Here is a 19,406-nt window from a genome sequence, read left to right on the forward strand (position 1 = left end):
CATTTATCCATGTTGCCTGAATATGCCATACAGCAGGGATGGCCAGTCTTATCCAGAAAGGGCCGTTGCGTGTCTGGATTTTCGCTGCAGCTCCCTAATTAGATTACTAATTAGAGGACTGATTGGCTTAAGAGTCCTCACACCGGGGTTTGAACAGCTGACCTACAGGTTATCCCAAACACCTGCACTCACACTGGCCCTTTGCGGATAAGATTGGCCACCCCTGCCTTACAGTGAACCCCCATATTACAGCCCATGATCAGAGAGAACAGAGCCTCTACTCTTTCCTTTATGTTTAGAGGTGCGTAAAGGCTCCCTGAGCAGCATGAAGTCAAACATATGTTCAGCACCAGGGGCGTCATAGGGGCAGGGATACCCTGGCAGATTCATGGGGTCCAGCACTTTCTAGGGGCTTCTGAATATATATATATATATGAAAAATATAATATGCGTGGAGAATATTATTCCACCACTGTGCAAATTCTACCATTGGGGGACTTTTATTTCTTAAGATTGACAGTGGCGACCCTAGTGGGGGACCCAAGGTGACATTTCGTCATGGGGCCCAGAATTTGTAGGTCAGCCCCTGTTCTGTATCGCAAGGTATAGTGTGTGTGAGAGGTCCTGTGGTGTGACTGGTGGCCGCTCTCTGAGCGTGTGGAGTTTGCATGTTCTCCCTGGGTTGTGTAATTTTCCACCTGCAGTCCAAAGCCATGCAGTTGGCATCTCTACGTGCTGCCTGATTGTGTGTGTGCGTGTCTGTGCGATGGGACGCACTGGCATCCCATCCAGGGTGTAGCCCTGCTGGGCCCGATTCTACCTTTGCAAGGGACCTAGGCAGAGCTTACTTGGGAGGCCTCCCTACCAAGAAAATGGAAGTTGACTTCACTTCCTCCGCAAGCCAGGTCATTTGGGGGCCCTAGACAACGACCTATTCTGCCTGTAGCTAGAGTTGGCCCTGACCCCGGCCTTGTGCACTGCGCTGTCTGGGCTCCAAAGCCCCATCATGCTGACCAGCATACATGGTTAGAAGATGAATGGATATGCTTAAAAAACAATATGGACTTCCCATTTGAACTGTGATTCAGTTGCTGTTTCAATAAAAATAAGTTTGTGTAGTTCTTAGCTATTTAAAATGAAATGTAGCTGCACGTCTGACAGTGAAAAATGTACAGTATTATAAAGGCAGCCTTAAACAAAATAAATTGAATTAATTTCCGGAACAGTGTAGAGAGACCTTTGTAGGCGATTCTGTGTCTCCCAGGAGGCAATACCCCTTAATCAGTAGTTTTTAAGTGGGTAGCTGAATATTTATTTTTTTGTATAGCACTTGTTTATTATTAAGTGCCTGTTAAAAAATGTTTACTTTGCTTTTAGGATGCTGTCGTCATTGACATTGTGGAAACACCGATTATACTTGATTAATTGCAACGTTTTCTGACAGATGGTGCTTTGGAAAATTAACAGACTGTAATTCCTGCCCTGAAGGCTTCCACATACCCATATTTGCAAAGAGTTTTTGGTCAGTATTACACCATATGCATTATATGATAGCATGCATTACATTCTCTGCTAATCATCTTCGTGTTTTTTTGCATTCCCTGCTTGCATTCATTAATTCCCCATTCCGCCAAGCTAATTGCGGGTCACAATACGCACCTTATTAATATATCAGGATTAAACCTTCACACAGTGTTTATCTTGCAGACTCGCCGAGGCCGTGCGTTACTTGTTAGCGTGGATATTATCGTTAGCAGTAGCCATGACAGCATCCAGCTCTCATCAGGCACTTCGCTATCAAACCTAATCAGAACGGCAATTAGACTGAATCAGCGGTAGAACACTGTTTACGAAAAACGTGCATCTCATAATGGCACCGTCGTTCAGGGAATTACAGCCCGCACGTTAGCTAACTGAATTATGCTGTTTTGCATGGATAAGTGGTTATGGAAAATGAACTGATGGATGGATACACAGTAGGACGAATGTCACTTGTTCAAATAAGCCTTTGTGGCTAGTATCCCAATATAATATTTCACACTTGAGCAGACTTTCTGAGGTCTGCTTGTGTTGTATCGTCACTTGTATTTCTGATATGGATTCCAGAACATTCTCCTGCTTAGACAGAGTAGCAAAGGAAAACCCAAACATGTGGGCTTATTTCCTCGTTTTGTGCTGAACCAGCGTTCTCTGCATGGTGATCTTCTTCCCAGAGCTGCTCATCATGCTTCTCTTAGCTGTGTCACCGTCAGGTGAGCGGAGCCTATCTGGTCCTCCTCTGTCCGGTGTGTCACATCTCCGCACAGCTGGCTCCTATTTGCACAGTCCTTGGCGTCTCTCCTGTTTACACGAGAGCTTCATTCACATCCTGTGTGGTAGGGAAAAACAGGCCACTATACAGGAACCGTATTAAACTGTATTTAGTTCACTAGTTAATGGCATAATAGTTAAATTGGAGATTATTTGTTAGCTTAACTCTGGAATTAGGCAATAAGTTCATAAAATGCATTGCTTGTGGAAAAAAAATTAATTAATCTTTAATTAATCTTCCAAATATTTATCCTAGATGGGGAAAGGGGAGGGTATGAATCTAATCCCAAGCAGCACAGGGCAGGAATATACCCCGCATGGGATGCCTGGTCATCACAAGGCAAACAGACATTTAAAGACACATTAGGCTTAAAGCATGTCCTTGGACTGCAAGAAGAAACCCACAGAAAGCACACACAGAGTAGAAGCATGATGTAAACCCCCAACCAAGGAGGTGTGATGCAGCAATGTTCCTGACATGTCATCCTTCATGATGATTAAATTGATCGATTTCAACATTATTCGAAATTCAGGATACGATTTGATACAACTACAGAGAATGTACAGGTCAGCTCCATTTTCAGGCTGAACCGTTTGCCCAGAGCAGTGCCCAAACTGGGTGAATAATTAACCAGTGCAAGATTTGATGTGGCCAACGAGATGGGAGCAGTTTTATAGGGGCGGCGTTTTGGTGCTGCATGCCGATGCCAAGTACTCTAAAATTCACACACAAAAGCACAGCAGTGGATTCAGCTGTGAGCACTATGTTTCTCTAGACAACATGCAATCAAGAGGTCTGAAGTTACACACAATTGACTGTAAAATATAAATGAAACATGCTGGCTGTACAAAGAACTCGTATTAAAAGCTAATCCAGCTGGTATAATGTAATAAAGCTTTATTAAAATAAAATCAATTGTAGCATTATTTCTGCTGTGAGGTCTTAAAGTCAACAACTCGTACGCTAGGCCAGAAATGAGAATGCAGTCCCCTCATTGAATTTAATGGCGGGAAGCTATGGGGAGATGCACTTCTGTTTTTTACGGGTGCCTTTTATGCCTGCATATGTTTTTGTGTGCCTGCAGGTCTGCTGAAGTCTTCATTCTGTGCCTGTGTGAAGCATGTGTGTAGGGGGCAGAGGGGGAGAGGCCCTGCCCCACCCACGTGGCCCCCGGGTTCTTTTAACTGCAACCTCAGCTTCCATCGCCCACGCTCACAACATGACCGATGAGCCTGACGCCTGACCGAGAGCAGATAATGTCATACACTTCAGGCATAATCCACCTACTTAGAGCCTCCCAGCAGGAGTTATTTAAATCAGGTTAACTTTTCAGTCTTTCAGCCTTACATTCTAGGAATTGTTTTCCCATATGAGGCCTTAAAACTGCATATTAAAGGAAACACACTCACACACCTTAAAGGAGCCTTGAGCTCATTTCAAGTCCTTTCCAGGAATAAAGCTTTTATTTGTTTAAACCCTTCTGCTCAGAAACACGCTTAGAGTCCACTGCATTGTCCAGTCCGCATAGCTAACGAGACCATATTTTTGGTTTAGTCATGATTACAGTGTACATTCCTGAAAATGCCAGCTATGCTTCATATTTAAACCCAGTGGTGTGTGCTTTGGCAAGCTGTTGGCCTAGTAAAGCTTTCTACAGTGAGTTAAACAAGCTTAATCTTAGTTTTATACTAGTATTTGCATGTAATATCAAAGTTTATGCCCTATCATTTAATTTAGTTAGGATAAGCATAACTTAAAGGTTTTCCAGTATATGTAAGAGATTACTAGCATTTCCTGCTTATTGACATTGCTTTAAGCTGCTGAGCAGAAATACCTTTTAAACCAACTAGTGTAAATATTATGTACTTTAAAATATATAACCGTATAGGGCCCGATATGGTTCATGTTGAAATGCGCCAATTTTTCGCCTATTTAGAATGGTTACTTTATAACTTCAGATGTAAAAGTCAAAGACACACGTTCAGTACCTAAAATCAAAGTTGACCACTGTACTAGTAACTTCAGTAACTTGCACAATTGATATTCATAACTTCTGTATATGGATGGGAGAATTTTTTTTTAGAAAAATTAAAGGAGCAACAGTAGAGTAATGGATTTTGAATTTTTGGTGGAATATACCTGTGGCCTGTGTGTTCGAGAGCCCTTCCCTCCTCAGCTACCTTCCAGTTCAACATTTAAAGTGCTGTGTCTGGTAATCTGTTTATTTGGGTTTACAACTGCCATTGACTCTTTTTTTTTAGCAGCAGTTACAGCATATCCTGTGCAAAATGTTTGTTTTTATAGAAATCATCAGGCGGTTGTCACTCTAAGCTCTGGACTACCCAAATGGGAGTGTGAAAATAGTGGCTCACCTTTGTTCGGACATAAAAAGGAAGCTTGTGCTCAGTGGCTGCGATGACGAAATGTATTTTTGCCGTTTGTGGGGCTGGCCGTTCTAAGCGCCACATGCCCAACGTTGAACTTGGACAGGAATAAATGGCAAATAAGACCTGAATCCAAAAGCTGGGACAGCATTTGAAAAAGACCCTTTATACATCGTCCATGTGTGTAATGGGACTGTAATGTGATTGCGATGCTCCGTTTCTTTCCCAAAACCAATATTTTTACCCAAGGACAACTTTCGTTTTATAGCAACCAAAGAACATGAGAAGAAAACATCTTGGGAAAGATAAACAAATTCTCCAACACAGAAGGACCTTCTACTGCAACTAAGTAACATAAAGTCTAGAATTAAATGTGAGATGATCAAACAAAAAAACTGAATCTTATGTAGCCACTTATTGAGATATGAACTTGATATATACTGTAAATATGTCTGATATGAAAAGCCTTCAAAGACTCTATGCAAGGTATGGTCCTTCATGAAACCATCATTGTCTCTAGTTATTTGCTCAGTGCTTCTTATAGAAAAAATTAACAAGAAATTTCAGATTGTAGTAGCAGCCCTGTTACTTCCCCATTTTCCTTTGCTATATTGCACTTTACAGTACTATGTAATTGGAAACAATATCACACTTTCAGTTTATTTGATGTACGCCTAAAGTTTACCTATCCTGTGCAAGTGACATCGTTGCTGTATTTCTGAAATTATATGCATTTGTTTGAGATGGGAAATATGTTAAGGCAATTGTATAGCTTCTGCTGATTATGCAATAACCAGAACTGCAATGATTCAGAGCAGTGTAACTCAGTTTCAAAAGCAAGGTCTGTCAATCCCACTGCACCTCACCAGATCACCACTGAGTAAATTACTCGATTTTCTGCACATGGACTACGTCGGTTATGGTCAGTCACCACTAGGTATGGTCATTGTATTAAAGATATACCTGCAGTGATTTCTGGCACATAAGCTTTATGGCTTATGTGCCAGACATTGAGTTCAGTACAATGGTTAAGTTGTAAGTAATCATGTATGTATAATACCCCTAGATTAAAATATCCCATAAGAATTAATCTAAATTAACTTAAATATTTCTGAATAATTATATCTGCTGGGTATTCTACCCAGATCATGTCTGAGCAACGAATGAGAATGTGAACAGAAGGAAAATTATTCACATGAATTATTGTAATAATGATGTTCCAAGAAGTCGTGTTACAAGCAATAAGGTTCCAAGAAGTACTATTGTGTCCTTCACTGTAGTGGGATTTTTCAATTTAAAGTTCTATTAGCCAGCTGTACAATATATAAGTATATTTGGTAACACTTTACTTAAAGCACCCATGTGTAATGCATTATAGATACCTTCATAATGAATTTTAATGCATTCATAAAGCATTATAAACATGGCTATAACCATTCATAAAAGAGACAACACATATAACCATGATTGTTATGCATTATGAATGCTCTATGAAGCACTCATCTGTAATTCATTATAAATAGCCCATAGTGCATTATAATGGCTTATACTGACTATTATAATGCATTATGAAGGTATCTATAATACATTATAATGACTGCTTTAAGAAAAATGTTACGATATATTTTCACACTGCTTCATTATGCACATATCTGACATTAGTTCTTTGTGCTTTCGATGTGCTAATGGCAAATGTCAATAATTTTCTGTAATATTGTTTCATCAAATCATGGTCAGTTGTCATCTTACCATCTGAGCTAAAAACAAACAAATTAGCACGATACAAAGTGAGCGAGATTACACTGCAACAAATACGGTCAAAACAAAGCAACTTGTTTTCTGTGTAATTGAATATTGGACGGAATGAAAACGGATACTTGTCAGATTGTAATGTCCGCAACCATTAAAGATTTATGAATGCTTTTTATAGGTTAATCAGGGTGAATTCTTTTCATGATTACACAGACTTCTGGTTGCATCTTTATTTATGTGCTTGGAAAGCGGAGCGTGTCAAAGGAACTTGCGGCAAAGCCTAACTGAGTTCCTTTATTGTACCACTGACGCATGATTTATAAAGAAACCAAACATAAATATGTATTAGAAATGGAGAATTCCATTTAAATCTATTCCTTCAAGTTTTCGGTCTGTAACTCGAAGGTGTTCTGCAGTCTTTTCATTTAAAAAACCAACGTTTTATGTCCTTCAAGGAACATTGAGAGGTTAATGATTGCTCTGTCAAGTCCAGTGTATGGATTTCCATTGCTCGTTTAACTGCTAGCAACCATTGTTTGAGAGAGCGAGAGAGAGAGAAATCTGGTGATATATGCACAGCAATTACAGTATGTGCTTGTGTGGAATTGAAGCCTGTACAGTACACTCACCAGGCCCCATGACTGACAGACACTAATGCAGGTGCTCATATTTACTTAAGGCACTGTAGAATAGTATATTTTGAAATTTTTATTCTTAATTCTTTAAATAATGAAATATGCATGAGTAGAGTTGAACGTGTGACAGAATTCGGGGGCCGCTGTCTTACTGTTAAGGTCAGAAGTAATAAATAGCACAACATGTGTATGAATACGTTGAACATGAATTGGTAAGTGTTGACTGGACCTCTGCAGTTTAATACTTGCATGGTGACAGTTTTACATGTAATTATGCACATGCCCTTAGAGTAGAAAATAATTACAATAACCTCCTGGTGTGTTTGTATGGATTAGGGTTCTTTTATAGGGAAACATACACATATAACTTTGAAGAGTTTCCTAAATCGTAGAATGTCAAACTGCTATTCAAACTTTGCATTTGCAGTTCTGTTTTTGGGTGGGATTCATCTCTGATATTGCTATTTTCATTTTTCAGGGCGAGAAAGGAAGTCTTGGGTTTCCGGGGGCAGAGGGACCGAGAGGAATTTCGGTGAGTCCGCATCCAGAAACTTCCTGCCTTTGCAATAAAGGTCCCGTTTAAAATTGCATTAATTAAATGTTAGTGATGATCCTCTGTCTCTTGTTGGGATTTTTTTCAGTGCGTGGTTTCAAAAAGAGGGGTGGCACGGAGGTGCAGTGGTCGCCTCACCCCTCTGGGACCCAGGTTCGAGTCTCCACCCGGGTTCCATGTGTGTGCGCATGTTCTCCCTGTGTTGTTGTGCGGTTTCCTCTGGATTCTATGGTTTCCCCCCAGAGTCGAAAAACATGCTGAGGCTAATCTATATAATAATGTGATTCACATTGCCTGTAGGTGTGTATGTGTGAGTGACTGGTGTTTGACTGTGCCCTGCGACGGGTTGGCGCCCTGTTCTTGGTTGTTCCCTGTCTTGCACCTGTACTCTCTGGGATGGGCTTTCACACCCCCTTGCAACCCTGAATGGCAGATGGGCGGATTCAGAAAATTGATGGATGGATGGGTTTCAAAGAGAATGTGATTTTGAGCCCCTATTGGTTCTACACCTGTCACAGATGCTCTATTCCTGGTATTCATTCTACCCTTATTTATATAAACATAACATGACCCATGCGCTTGGGGTATGTAGGACATACCAAATAGATCTGTCATATACTTGCTTGCATGAATTCCATTATGTTCTTTGAGGAACATTCACCAAATAACACAATTTGTTTTATATTTAACAATTCAATATAGTTTGTATAGGTTTATATATTATCTTACTTCTAAGTCTCTCTTTGTTTTCGAGAAACAATCACATTAAAGCTCAGCATAAACTTATTATTTTAATGTTTGCCTTTTACATTTGAGGAAATTAAAGGAAAAAACTTACCATCTGGTTACATTTGATTTGATTTATGGGGCTGTTTACTCACAAGAAATCATTTATAAATCTTTTCATGCAAATGAGCTTTACTGTATGTTACATGGAACCATCTACAGAATCATGACAAATGGTAGCCTACTGTGTTGGTTGAAGGCATCCGCAGAAATCAGGCTTTCAGTCATTATGAGAAAATAACAGCTTGTTGCTTTCCCGTTTTTTTCCCCCACATAACGAGAAAGCTGTAAAATCCATAGGTTGCATTTGTTTATTTTGCGTTGCTATAAAGCCACATGAGAGGAAGAGGGACCTTTTAACTGAAAATAGTGTATCCACATGGTGGTGGTGTTTCTCCAAATGTGAACCACAAACGGTGCTGCTTCAAATACAGTGTGTACCAGACTAGCCCTCAGTCCTGTTCCCTTCCACGGATGCAGCCAAAAGGCAAACACAGTGTGGATGTCTGTGTGTGTGTGTGTGTGTGTTTGTAATTATAACATTGTGGGGACCCAGTTTCCCCACCACGTGATAAAAACCTGTAACTTTTTACCTTGCGGAGACATTTTTTCGGTCCCCAAGGGATAATCTCAGTTTAATAAGAATCTGTGAAAATCAAAAAAAAAAAGTGCAATCAAAAAACTAAAAATGCCCAAGTCTTGTATTTTGATTGGTTACTTATGGTTAAGGTTAGGGCTGAATGGGGGTTAAGATCGTCATAGTTGGGAATACGGTTATGTTCATAGAAATGAATGGAGAAATATGAATACATGAACTGTGCACAAGTGTACGTGTGTGTGTGTGTGTGTGTGCGTGCGTGCACATTTAAACAGACTGGGATTACATGGTAGCACAAGACAAAACACCAAAGTATTATGGGTACTGAATAAATCATTCCCCATTCTGTCGATGTTTTGACCTTTTATTCTATTAATATTATTACTATTATTCTATTAATAGTACATGTTTCTAGGTTAGGGCTGGTCTACAAAGCTCATTATGACAGGGAAGTAGATCATACAGGACTTATTTGGAGCAACAGATTTTAAATAATTTTTTTTCCCTCCTCAAACAGATGTCAGTAACGTCACAAGGGTTTGGACCTGGTCCATCCCTTTTTACTCCAGTGGTTACAACCGATATTTGTAAATCCAAGATGACGTGGATGTGGGATGAAGGACGTCTGTGCTACAAGATTGCATGGCACAAAATAAGTGTTCAGTTTCACCAAACTGCTTAAAACAGCTGGAAGTGGAGTAGTTAAGGACCCGAATCTGGGAATTATAGACTGCTGACTCAACTGAAGTCCGGTGAAGGTCCTAAGCCCTCAAGCTAAGCATCCTGATACAATAATGTTCTTGATAAAGCTTGACTGATAAGGCAGGAAATAATCAGATCAGGAAGATGACAAACAACACAGTGCGTGTGTTTTCGACACATTGTTGGGCAAAAGGCAATTTATAAAAACACTGATTAACATGAAAACCGTCGGCACATTAGACGTATCTCAAAATGCATAAACCCTCAACAATCTGTTGATGAGATTAAATCGCACTAATTATAGCATTCTTAATCAGTCCTGAGTCTTTTAGTTATTCATTAAATTATGTTAACTAATTTGGTTTTATGTGGTTCTGTTTTAACAAAGAGAAAGTGCTTACCCTGCACCAACTTGATACAGGTCACGTTATTAGACTGAGATATTCTAGGCTCCCTAGGAATTTAAATGTTTGTAAAATACAAAAGATCTCATATAAATGCATATTATCTATAATATAGCTATTCTTCACACTGTTATTATTCGGTAAAGGAGTTGTAGCTAACACTCTTTTTTCCCCGCTTTTCTAATCATTTGAGCATCAGTTTAAAACACCCTCATGCATCACATTAAAAACAACGTCTGGGTCAAGCTCAGAGCAGAACATTTTTCCCAGAGAGATGTCATTATCCGATTGCTGGGGGAAGTCCTGCATCAATAAGCATGCAGACTGAACATTTCAGTTTGAGGGGAACGTCGGCTACGTGCATGCGTTCAGAACCGACGGATACTGACCGAGGGTTCTATCACCGGGATCTCCGAAAGGGGAACTCCTTCTTGACATGCAGATCAAAGAGGTGACCTCCTGCCCTGCCCCTTCTGCCCTCTGCATAAGAGGGAATGAGGGCAGTCTCAGTATCCCTTGATTGCCCTGCTAATCTCATCAGAGACATAATCTGTTTTTAGTCAGGATGTGAGCTGTGTTTGGAGCATGATCAACAGGGGCTGGATGTGAGGCTGTTTACAGTCACGTTCTTGATGGATAAGCCCTCCATCTGTTGTTACGGCCATCAGCGGAAGCTGCTTTGCAGCCCCGAGCCGGTGTGTGCTGCTGCATGTATCGAAAGATTGGCTGCTGGCGGCAGGGATCATCTCTGAAAACAATCTTCACTGGACACAAGAGGGATATTGTTCTTTGTGTCATCTTGCTGGTTCATTGATACTCCGAGGAGGGCACAGCTGCACCTTTTGTTCCGTTTTAGTTACCAGAAACAAAAACAGGCAGCTATCAACTTTGGAATAAACCAGAGTGTGCTCCGACTAATGCTGATGAAGTTGTTCATTCTCAGGCTGCCTGCCTGGGATAGATATGTGAAATTTTCCAGAACATAATCACACCGTGACTAGTGCAGGCGTATCAGCCCATCCTTTTTTGTTGTAGTCCTCCCACACGATTGCGCAAAACTCTCTGGGGAAGTCGAGGTTAATTTTTTTTTACTAGTATGTCTGGCCAAAAGAACACGGATACCTTATTCATCCTTGTGGGGAAATTCTCTTTTCACCTACCCCATTTTGCTCTCCAAGAGGCACACAGGCAGGTTTGGGGGAGCCTACACAGTGTCAGCCAGAATGCAACAATTGGAGGTTAGGGGCCCCGCTCAAGGGCCCAACAGCAATGTCACTCTGCTGGCCTCGAGATTCAAACCGACAACCTTCTGATCACAGGGATGGAATCCCACCCCACTAGGTCATACCCCACCCGCAGAACTGAAAAGATAACATCACATGTCCCTCCTAACTTAAAAATGGAAGGACGACTCGTTATAACAACATTGAACTGGTTGGGTGCACTTTTTAAAGGGCAAATTGTCCTGAATGGCAATTAGCTTATGGCTAGTCTTTACTTTGAGTCTCTGTTGCTGCTACTGCCCATGTATCCTGTGCCAACTTAACATGGCAGTGTTTTTTTAAAATGTACATATCGGTTAATGATATACCATATGGTCTATTTCAATGCTTTATGTAAGAAAGGCCCACTGACACGCTGCAGTGCTAGCAGGATAATGTAAGTCTCCTTCTGAAATACTGAATTTAGGTTTCAGATTTAAATTGGAAGGGAATGAATTGAGAATAAGAGATGGCCTTATGAAATTGATATTCCAACGGAGGAAACAGCTTCAGAGGGACAAGAGGTAGCAAGTTAGATGGAGATTGGTATCCTGAAAATTGCTGGCTCAAGACCCGGTAGGAATCTTACCTCAGTACCTTTAAGGGACTTGTGTCCTTCAGTCTAATTAAAGCCTGTCCTGTTCATATCTAACTAAAGAAGCCGGACTTAAAGGGGGCTTCAGCCTGAGCTGCCAGAATGATCTTCAACATTACATGTGAGCAGCTGTTCAACAAATGAGAATCTGCTTTTGCAGGTGGCATGCAAGGTGTTTGCTGGAAATCATATTCCGGTCCTGTATAAATAATACCAGAGCTGAAGGCGTCCATTATAATATTTAGGAGAGGTCAGAAAATGCGACATTATTTTAAATGCATGCCCTATGTATTCAGGTTCTTTTTCAGAAATTTATAGTTAAGATAAAAATAATTTAAATTATGAACCATTTTGATACGAGCAATTGTAGAGAACAACTGTCTTCTGGTGTTTTTTCCATCTTTCGTTTTTTCCTGTGTTCATTGCCACACATTTGTTAAATGCCTTTGGGCAACTGTGTTGAGAAAGGCACTAAATAAATATGAACTGAAAAAAAATCTAATGTAGTGGGGAATTATGGAAGTTTATTTCCAGCTTTCTCTGTTAGTTGGAAAGCCTCACCCAGAAGTTCTTAGCTCATGACCAGAGGCAGGTTTGTTATTTCTGGGGCCCCACCGAAAAGTTGTTTTGGGGCCCCCATAGTGTAGTGACTGTTTGTGGTCCCAAACCTTGGGGGCCCCACACAAATGTGTGGTTTAATTGATGGAAAATACCGCCGCTGTTTTAGAGGCTGCATTTGACGCTTTTGTGATCCATCGTTTCAGGGGCTACAGGGCATTCCTGGAGATGCAGGTCCAGTGGGGCCCCGGGTAAGTTTTTCATCCTCTATCTCTCCATCGTGTCAATTGCCTGCCGCAAATCTCTCACTCTGTTTGCTGATCATGCATTTGTACTCGATGCATCCTTGGATTTGACATTTATTCAACCTTTTACAAGTGTGTATCTCCAGATACTGTAAGAGGCAGGTAAATGAAAGAATATCAATGTAAATGCGAATGAAAAAAACAGCATGTTTTTGGTATTCCTCTGGAGTTAGGGTGCAGATTTAATCAGGATCTGTGTGTCCTTCATAACAGGGGGAACAGGGCTTGCCTGGGCTGAAGGGACAGATGGGACCAAAAGGACCTCTTGTAGGTGGCCTGGTATTTTGTAATGCTTCGAAACCTATGGTTCTCAATCCTTTTCCTGGACGATTCCTGCCATGTTTTCATTCCAGCCCACACTGCTTTCAACCTGCCACATTCATTATTAGCCTATTAAGGAGCATCTGAGCCTGATTAAGGTAGGGCTGGAATGAAAACTGGATCGACACCCACTTCTAAACGATATCCACACAACCTCTTGAGGCCCTGCACAGTTATGAACAAAACAAAAAGCTTACATAAATTAAAACATTTTTCCTGCATCACTGCAGTTTCCAAATTATTTTCTAGATGTTTGTAAAATGAGTAAATAATATCTTGAGGAATATTTTTTTTGTTTCAGTAGGATCTGTTACATGTTTTATTATATTACTCTCAGAGGTGGAAAGTTCAGGTCCTGAAAGTATAAATTCAGGCCAAGATTTTTTTTCATTTTTATTCTTGCATTTTACTTTAATTGTGTCATAATAAAATAGTTATATTTGTACGTATTGGAACCTTTTTAGCTTGACAAAACATTAGTAGCATCTAGTTATGGTTGTGCCTATTCCGTGTTAGTGGTTGATCACTTGTTAGGACTTGATGTTCAGTTGTTCAGTTGCTGCCCTCTTGTGGAATACTCAAGGGCTACGATGGTGTCTGGAAAGGGTTTCTCAACCCAGTCCTCAAGGACCCCCCCAGACGGTCCACATTTTTGCTCCCTCCCAGCTCCCAGCTCCCAGTATTCTTCATCGATTGGTTTGTTCAAGATTGTTTGGTTCAGGTGTACTGGCAGCTGGGAAAGAACCAAAATGTGAACCGTCTAGGGGTCCCCGAGGACTGGGTTGAGGAACACTGGTTTGAATATTGCAGTTACTGCTGATCTTCTGTACTACCGATTAATTAGACTTTGGCCGCCAACATTGTACTGTACACTCAGAATTAGAATTGAGCCCAATGCCTAGTTATTGACTATAGTTCTTATAATGCTTATAATTGTTCCCAGTACCACTTTGCAATTAGTTTCTTCTGTCTACAGGGGATACAGGGTCCTATGGGTCCACCTGGACATGATGGACATGATGGTTCAAAGGTGTGTTGGTTTTACCCCCAAACTGCGATCATGCTTTTCCTATACATATCACCACGGTCATAATTTCTGTCCCCACTGTTACTTTCAATCTCCAGCACCTCAGTTTTCCTCTTTATTGTTATTAAACGAGGCCAATTAAGAGTGGACATTTGCGGCCGCTTCTAAAAATGAATAAATGAGGGAGAACACATTTAGTTGCGTATTAGCATGAAGCTGTAGAGTTTGGGTCCGGCTCATTTCCTCAGATTTCTATTCACGGGGGACCTTTCCATTGAATCTTGTTTATGTGTCTGTGCATGTGGTAATGTTGAAATCCACCGATTTCAGAACTCGGTCAGTTGACTTCAGTTGTTCCTCTCCCTGCTTAGGGGAATTCTGGGAATCCAGGAATTGCAGGTTTCCCCGGAGCTCCAGGACCAAAGGTTAGAACCTGAAATGACTTACTATCCCAATAATACACATTCTGCACCTATATCTTATTCCTAAGAAAGCAAATCTTTGTGCTCTGTTGTTTTTATTGTAAGTAACCTTACTCTATTCATGCCTCATCCACTTCTAAGTTTTAAACAATGACTTCCTGAGTATGTAGTTATCAAGGATTCAGAAATTTTTCATCTTTATCTGAAATCTTTCTTATTTGCTCACTTGAATATGCAGCTGTGCGGTGTCTCTACATTGAGATACAAGATATTTCTGCTACTGTTACTGAACTGCACCTTTGCTGAATCGATTCGTTTTAATTAAATTCATTTTATTCTCATATACAAAGTTTCGACTGTGTTTCTCAGTCTGAAATAATGAGGTTTACAGATATAGATTCTGGTAGAAGTCATGAATAAGGTCAGAGGAAATTCATCTACAAACAATGAATTGAAGGGACGACATCTTCATGCTGCATTTGCCTCATGTTTGAAGCATCGTCACAATGCTCCTCAGAGTAACAAGCGTAGCACAGACTATAGCTGTGCCTCAAAAAATAAAAGACTTTCCTGTAGACAGTCTGCTAGGGAGTGCATTTATTATCTAAGCAATAGGAAGTGATACACAGCAAATGGGAGCAGTTATTATCTGAGAACCTCATTAAAAGAATCTGGAAAATGAGTGCTTTCCGCAATATGCAGAATGTTTATGACTGAGCACGTAGAGGATACTGAGGTAAGGGGGTCTGGCTAAGGAAATCATGCCCGATTTTCCTCTCTATACTCCTTCACTCCTCCATAGGACACCTCTCTGGTGATAAACCCCGGTGATACCTATTCTCTTTGTTTTGGCAGGGTTTGCCAGGGGAGCCGGGGCCAAATGGGTTACCAGGGTCCGTGGGGATGCCAGGGTTTAAAGGGCACAAGGTAACATCCTTGGTGATGGAATAATCATCGTGCTGACATAATCGGCAGGCCTGCTATTACACTTCAGACCTTGTAGCCATTAGCATTATATGCTTTTAATGAATGTTTTATACATGGTGGACCAGGAGTAGTTGTACAGTGTGTATTTTATTAAGTAATTGTTCTGTTTTGCAAAGTCAAGTTTTTATTTTACAAAGTTATTTTTAGAAGTAGGTATACGGATTTCATTTTACTATACTGACTGGGTCATTATTAGTCTCTTAAGTGTTCGAAATGTCCTCCGTCACCTTTGACACATTTTTGAAGCATGTCCCTGACATTGTGGCACACAGCACACAAATGCTGGTTAGCATCAATGTCCAGAAATGCTGGGGAGGTGAACTCCTTAAATTCATCCAGTGCGTGGGGCTTCCTCTCAAAGAACTTCTCCTTTACCACGGCCCAGAAAAGTCCATGGGTGTCAGGTTGGGTGGCCAGTCAGTGCTGCCACTACACCCAATCCAACGCTGCGGAAAGGTGTTGTCAAAACTGTCTACCTACTAATAACTTTGGAAAATAAAAACTGTACATCTAGTTCTGGCACACCCTGTATAATAATGTAACAATGTCAAGCGTTTAAATTTGCTTGTACTAACATAAAGTGTTTGATTTAAAAAAAATAAACCTAAATCATATTTTAGAATTTGAAAAAAAAAAAAAAACTGCAGTTAATAAGTTCATCAAATTCGAATTACATTCAATAACTGTTTTTTGTTTTATCATGAAAGACACAGTATTAAATCTGTGCTAAAACTGATGAAATTGTTCCAAATCATGTTGACTTGGATGTAAACTAAATAATAATATTTTTTTTAACTAGGGTGAAGAAGGGGCACCTGGTCCTAAAGGCATTAAGGTATTTCCATGAACACCTCTCATAGCTACACGGAGGTGTTATGCGTCCCGGTCTAAGTCGGGAGTGACACATTTAACGCAGCAAGGATAAATAGAGTGGAACGCCACTCAGCCACTCTGGTCATGACAATCACCTTTTATTTGCCTTTTACCGGTATAAATAATGTACAGCACTCTCCTTTCTTTTGTAAATGGAGGGAGGCAAACCTGGACAGTGACAACAAACAGAAAATGAAACAAAATGTTACCATAACCTAGCATCAGACAGAAACTTAATAACGAAAAGAGAACAGAAATGCTACTCTGTCTATGTTTAACATAAGTACAATGGGCAGCACCTGCCCCTTTCCTAGTGTATGTAAAGGGGAAACTGTACCAGTCAAAAGTTTGGACACACCATGTCGCCTACAAAGGAGACTGATAGTGTCGCATAACATGATCTGGCCAATTGACCTAAACACGACATCAATGGTTTTTGAGGAGTTTGACTAGATAGTGAAGGTAAAACAGCCAATGTGTGCTTAGCATATATGTGGGACCTCCTTCAGGGCAGCTGGAGAAGCATCCCAGGAGGCCACCTTATGAAGATGGTGTACTGGGAAAAGTAGGGTCAGCCAGTCCCCGGAGCAATTAGGGTTAAGGACCTTGCTCAAGGGCCCAGTGGTGGGATCACTTTTCCGACCATGGGGTTTGAACCGGCAACCTTCTGAGCCCCAACCTACAGAGCTGCCCCTTTTCAACTAATTTTTTTTGTTTAATACTTTATTGGTCAATGCTTAATTCCATATATGATATTTTATAGTTTTGATGTCTTTATAAAATGTAGAGAATAGTACAAATATACCTTTCTATGGGCAAGTGTTTCCAAACTTTTGACTGGTACCATCTGTCCGCACAGCTGTTTATATTCCCCTCCCAAATAAATGCGAATCAAAGAGGCAAATCACAGCAGCCAGAAAGAGAGGCAAGGAGATAAGAGTGCTCACTCTTCCCGACTCTATATAGTTAAGACCCCTCCCACTTAACGAGCACCAGGGGAGTATGATCTGCCATTGCACACAGATCCCTCCCCAGAACCTAGCGGGACACACACACACACACACACACAGCGAAACAGACAGCACAAATCAAACACTGCGTGTCCTCACACAGCAGATGCTATGGGTCTCCTGTATGGGATTCAGTTAGATGGATAAGCACTTTATTCGTTCTTCGAATATCTTGTAAACCACAGCCACAATCCTGGAATGAAACCTCTGGATATGTTAGAAAAACAAAGGGTAGAGGATGCACTTTGTGTCCAGGAATTTGGTCTAGATGGCATTCCTGGGTGAGCAGTGGAGATTGCTTCAAGAAAATAGCAGCAGGTTCTGCGAGGTCAGAACGACTGCGGTGCTGTTGCCTGGTTGTGAAAGTTAATTATAGCCATTTGGGCAGCTTACCTCTAATCATCTTCTCCTTCCAGGGTGACAGAGGCAGTGATGGAACTCCAGGGGATCCCGGGCGAGCCGTAAGCACCCCTCCCCTGACAAGGCACTGATGATGGGGCATTTAGTAGCAGTGTCTTTTGAAAGAGTGCTTCCAAACAGAGACAAAGAATTAGAAATCAAGCAATGGTGCCATTTTGAGATGACTTCGAAAAGCTGTCACATGAACTGGGGCAATTTACAATATTGATTCCTGTTCTCAACAGCAACAACATGATCATTCTTCTTTCAGAGAAACCATTTTACTCACCACCAATTTCCGTACACGGGCAAAAAAGCAGTATATGTGTAATCTATTAACCTTTGTGCTATGTCTGTGCTGTTCTATGAAACAATAGCTTGCTTTACTTCGCGTAGGGGACAAAAAATAAACAACTATGGGGTGTCATCACTTAAACTGACCTAGACATTAATATTTCAAGATTATTTATGACTGCCTTCCACTCTTGCAGGGAGAGACCGGACTGAGGGGAAGTAGAGGAGAGGTTTGTTGATTGAACAATTCTAAATAAAAAGACAGTTTGCTAAGAAAAAAAGGTACAGCAACTGTGGGTCATAAACATAAAATCAACCTGCATTGAGAAAAAATAAGAATAGAAATTATGGAAATAGAAATCTATAACAGAAATTATTCACAGTATATATTTAACTATATGCCTTGAATGGGAATTTGTGGCCAACAATGTGGTTTGTATTCCATGTTCGGGGCCTAAACTTCAGTGATGATTACTGCTACAGTTATGGTGCTTATGGTTGTACAGTGTGGTAGAGAGCTGTTATTCTCAGAAAGGCACAGTGGGGGATCCAGGTGCGAGGGGGCCGGATGGAAAAAAGGGAGATATGGGATTGACTGGAGTGACTGGACCACGTGGACCTTCTGGCCAGGATGGGCTACCGGGACAGCCGGGAGTGCCTGGGTATCCAGGGAAACCTGTGAGTGCAATAGCCTTTTCCTTTGGAAGCGGTTACCTGGTAACCGTATGCTGATGGCCGGTAAGAACATTAAAGTCATTAAACATTAAGCTTATTTTCCCTTTTCAGGGAAAGCCTCCGTCAGATGAGCATTTGATGAAGATTTGTATTAATGTGCTGCGCAGTAAGTGCCCTGGCTGGAACATCTGAGCAGTTCTCCTTTTTGATTATAGACGGAAAAAGCTGGAAATAGTGTCAAAAACACGAGTCGCCATGTTAAGATTGGTGTAGGACATCGCCAAAGTCAACATTGCTAAAACTGACCTACGCTAGATATGATTTAGTGAGCATTTGGAGTCTTGGCTGGTATTATAATTTGGTTTTTATCATCATGATATATACTCAAAAGATTCTGAGACACTTACTCCTGTAGCCATGAGGGTAAGTAGCACTACAACCAGCACTTTGCATAAATGGTCCCTTGAAGAATAACTACCATAATCAAGCTCTTATGGTATTTTGACCCCTGAATGCAATGTCATTTTACCATTTCAGGCAAATGTTGGGAAAT

At 40.8% G+C, this 19,406-nt stretch overlaps 1 protein-coding gene across 1 annotated transcript in view; it reads left to right on the top strand.

The window, feature by feature from the left end:
* LOC111854994 (uncharacterized) overlaps positions 1-19,406 on the top strand; it is a 45,586-nt gene that overhangs the window by 23,363 nt on the left and 2,817 nt on the right. The window contains exons 18-28 of the mRNA XM_023833550.2: positions 7,561-7,614; positions 12,747-12,791; positions 13,059-13,112; positions 14,143-14,196; positions 14,565-14,618; positions 15,471-15,542; positions 16,402-16,437; positions 17,902-17,946; positions 18,376-18,408; positions 18,710-18,856; positions 18,965-19,019. Coding sequence (XP_023689318.2) covers positions 7,561-7,614; positions 12,747-12,791; positions 13,059-13,112; positions 14,143-14,196; positions 14,565-14,618; positions 15,471-15,542; positions 16,402-16,437; positions 17,902-17,946; positions 18,376-18,408; positions 18,710-18,856; positions 18,965-19,019 — 649 coding nt within the window. The remainder of the gene's footprint in view (positions 1-7,560; positions 7,615-12,746; positions 12,792-13,058; positions 13,113-14,142; positions 14,197-14,564; positions 14,619-15,470; positions 15,543-16,401; positions 16,438-17,901; positions 17,947-18,375; positions 18,409-18,709; positions 18,857-18,964; positions 19,020-19,406) is intronic.

This window comes from Paramormyrops kingsleyae, chromosome 15, assembly GCF_048594095.1.
Source record: "Paramormyrops kingsleyae isolate MSU_618 chromosome 15, PKINGS_0.4, whole genome shotgun sequence".
Taxonomy (NCBI): domain Eukaryota; kingdom Metazoa; phylum Chordata; class Actinopteri; order Osteoglossiformes; family Mormyridae; genus Paramormyrops; species Paramormyrops kingsleyae.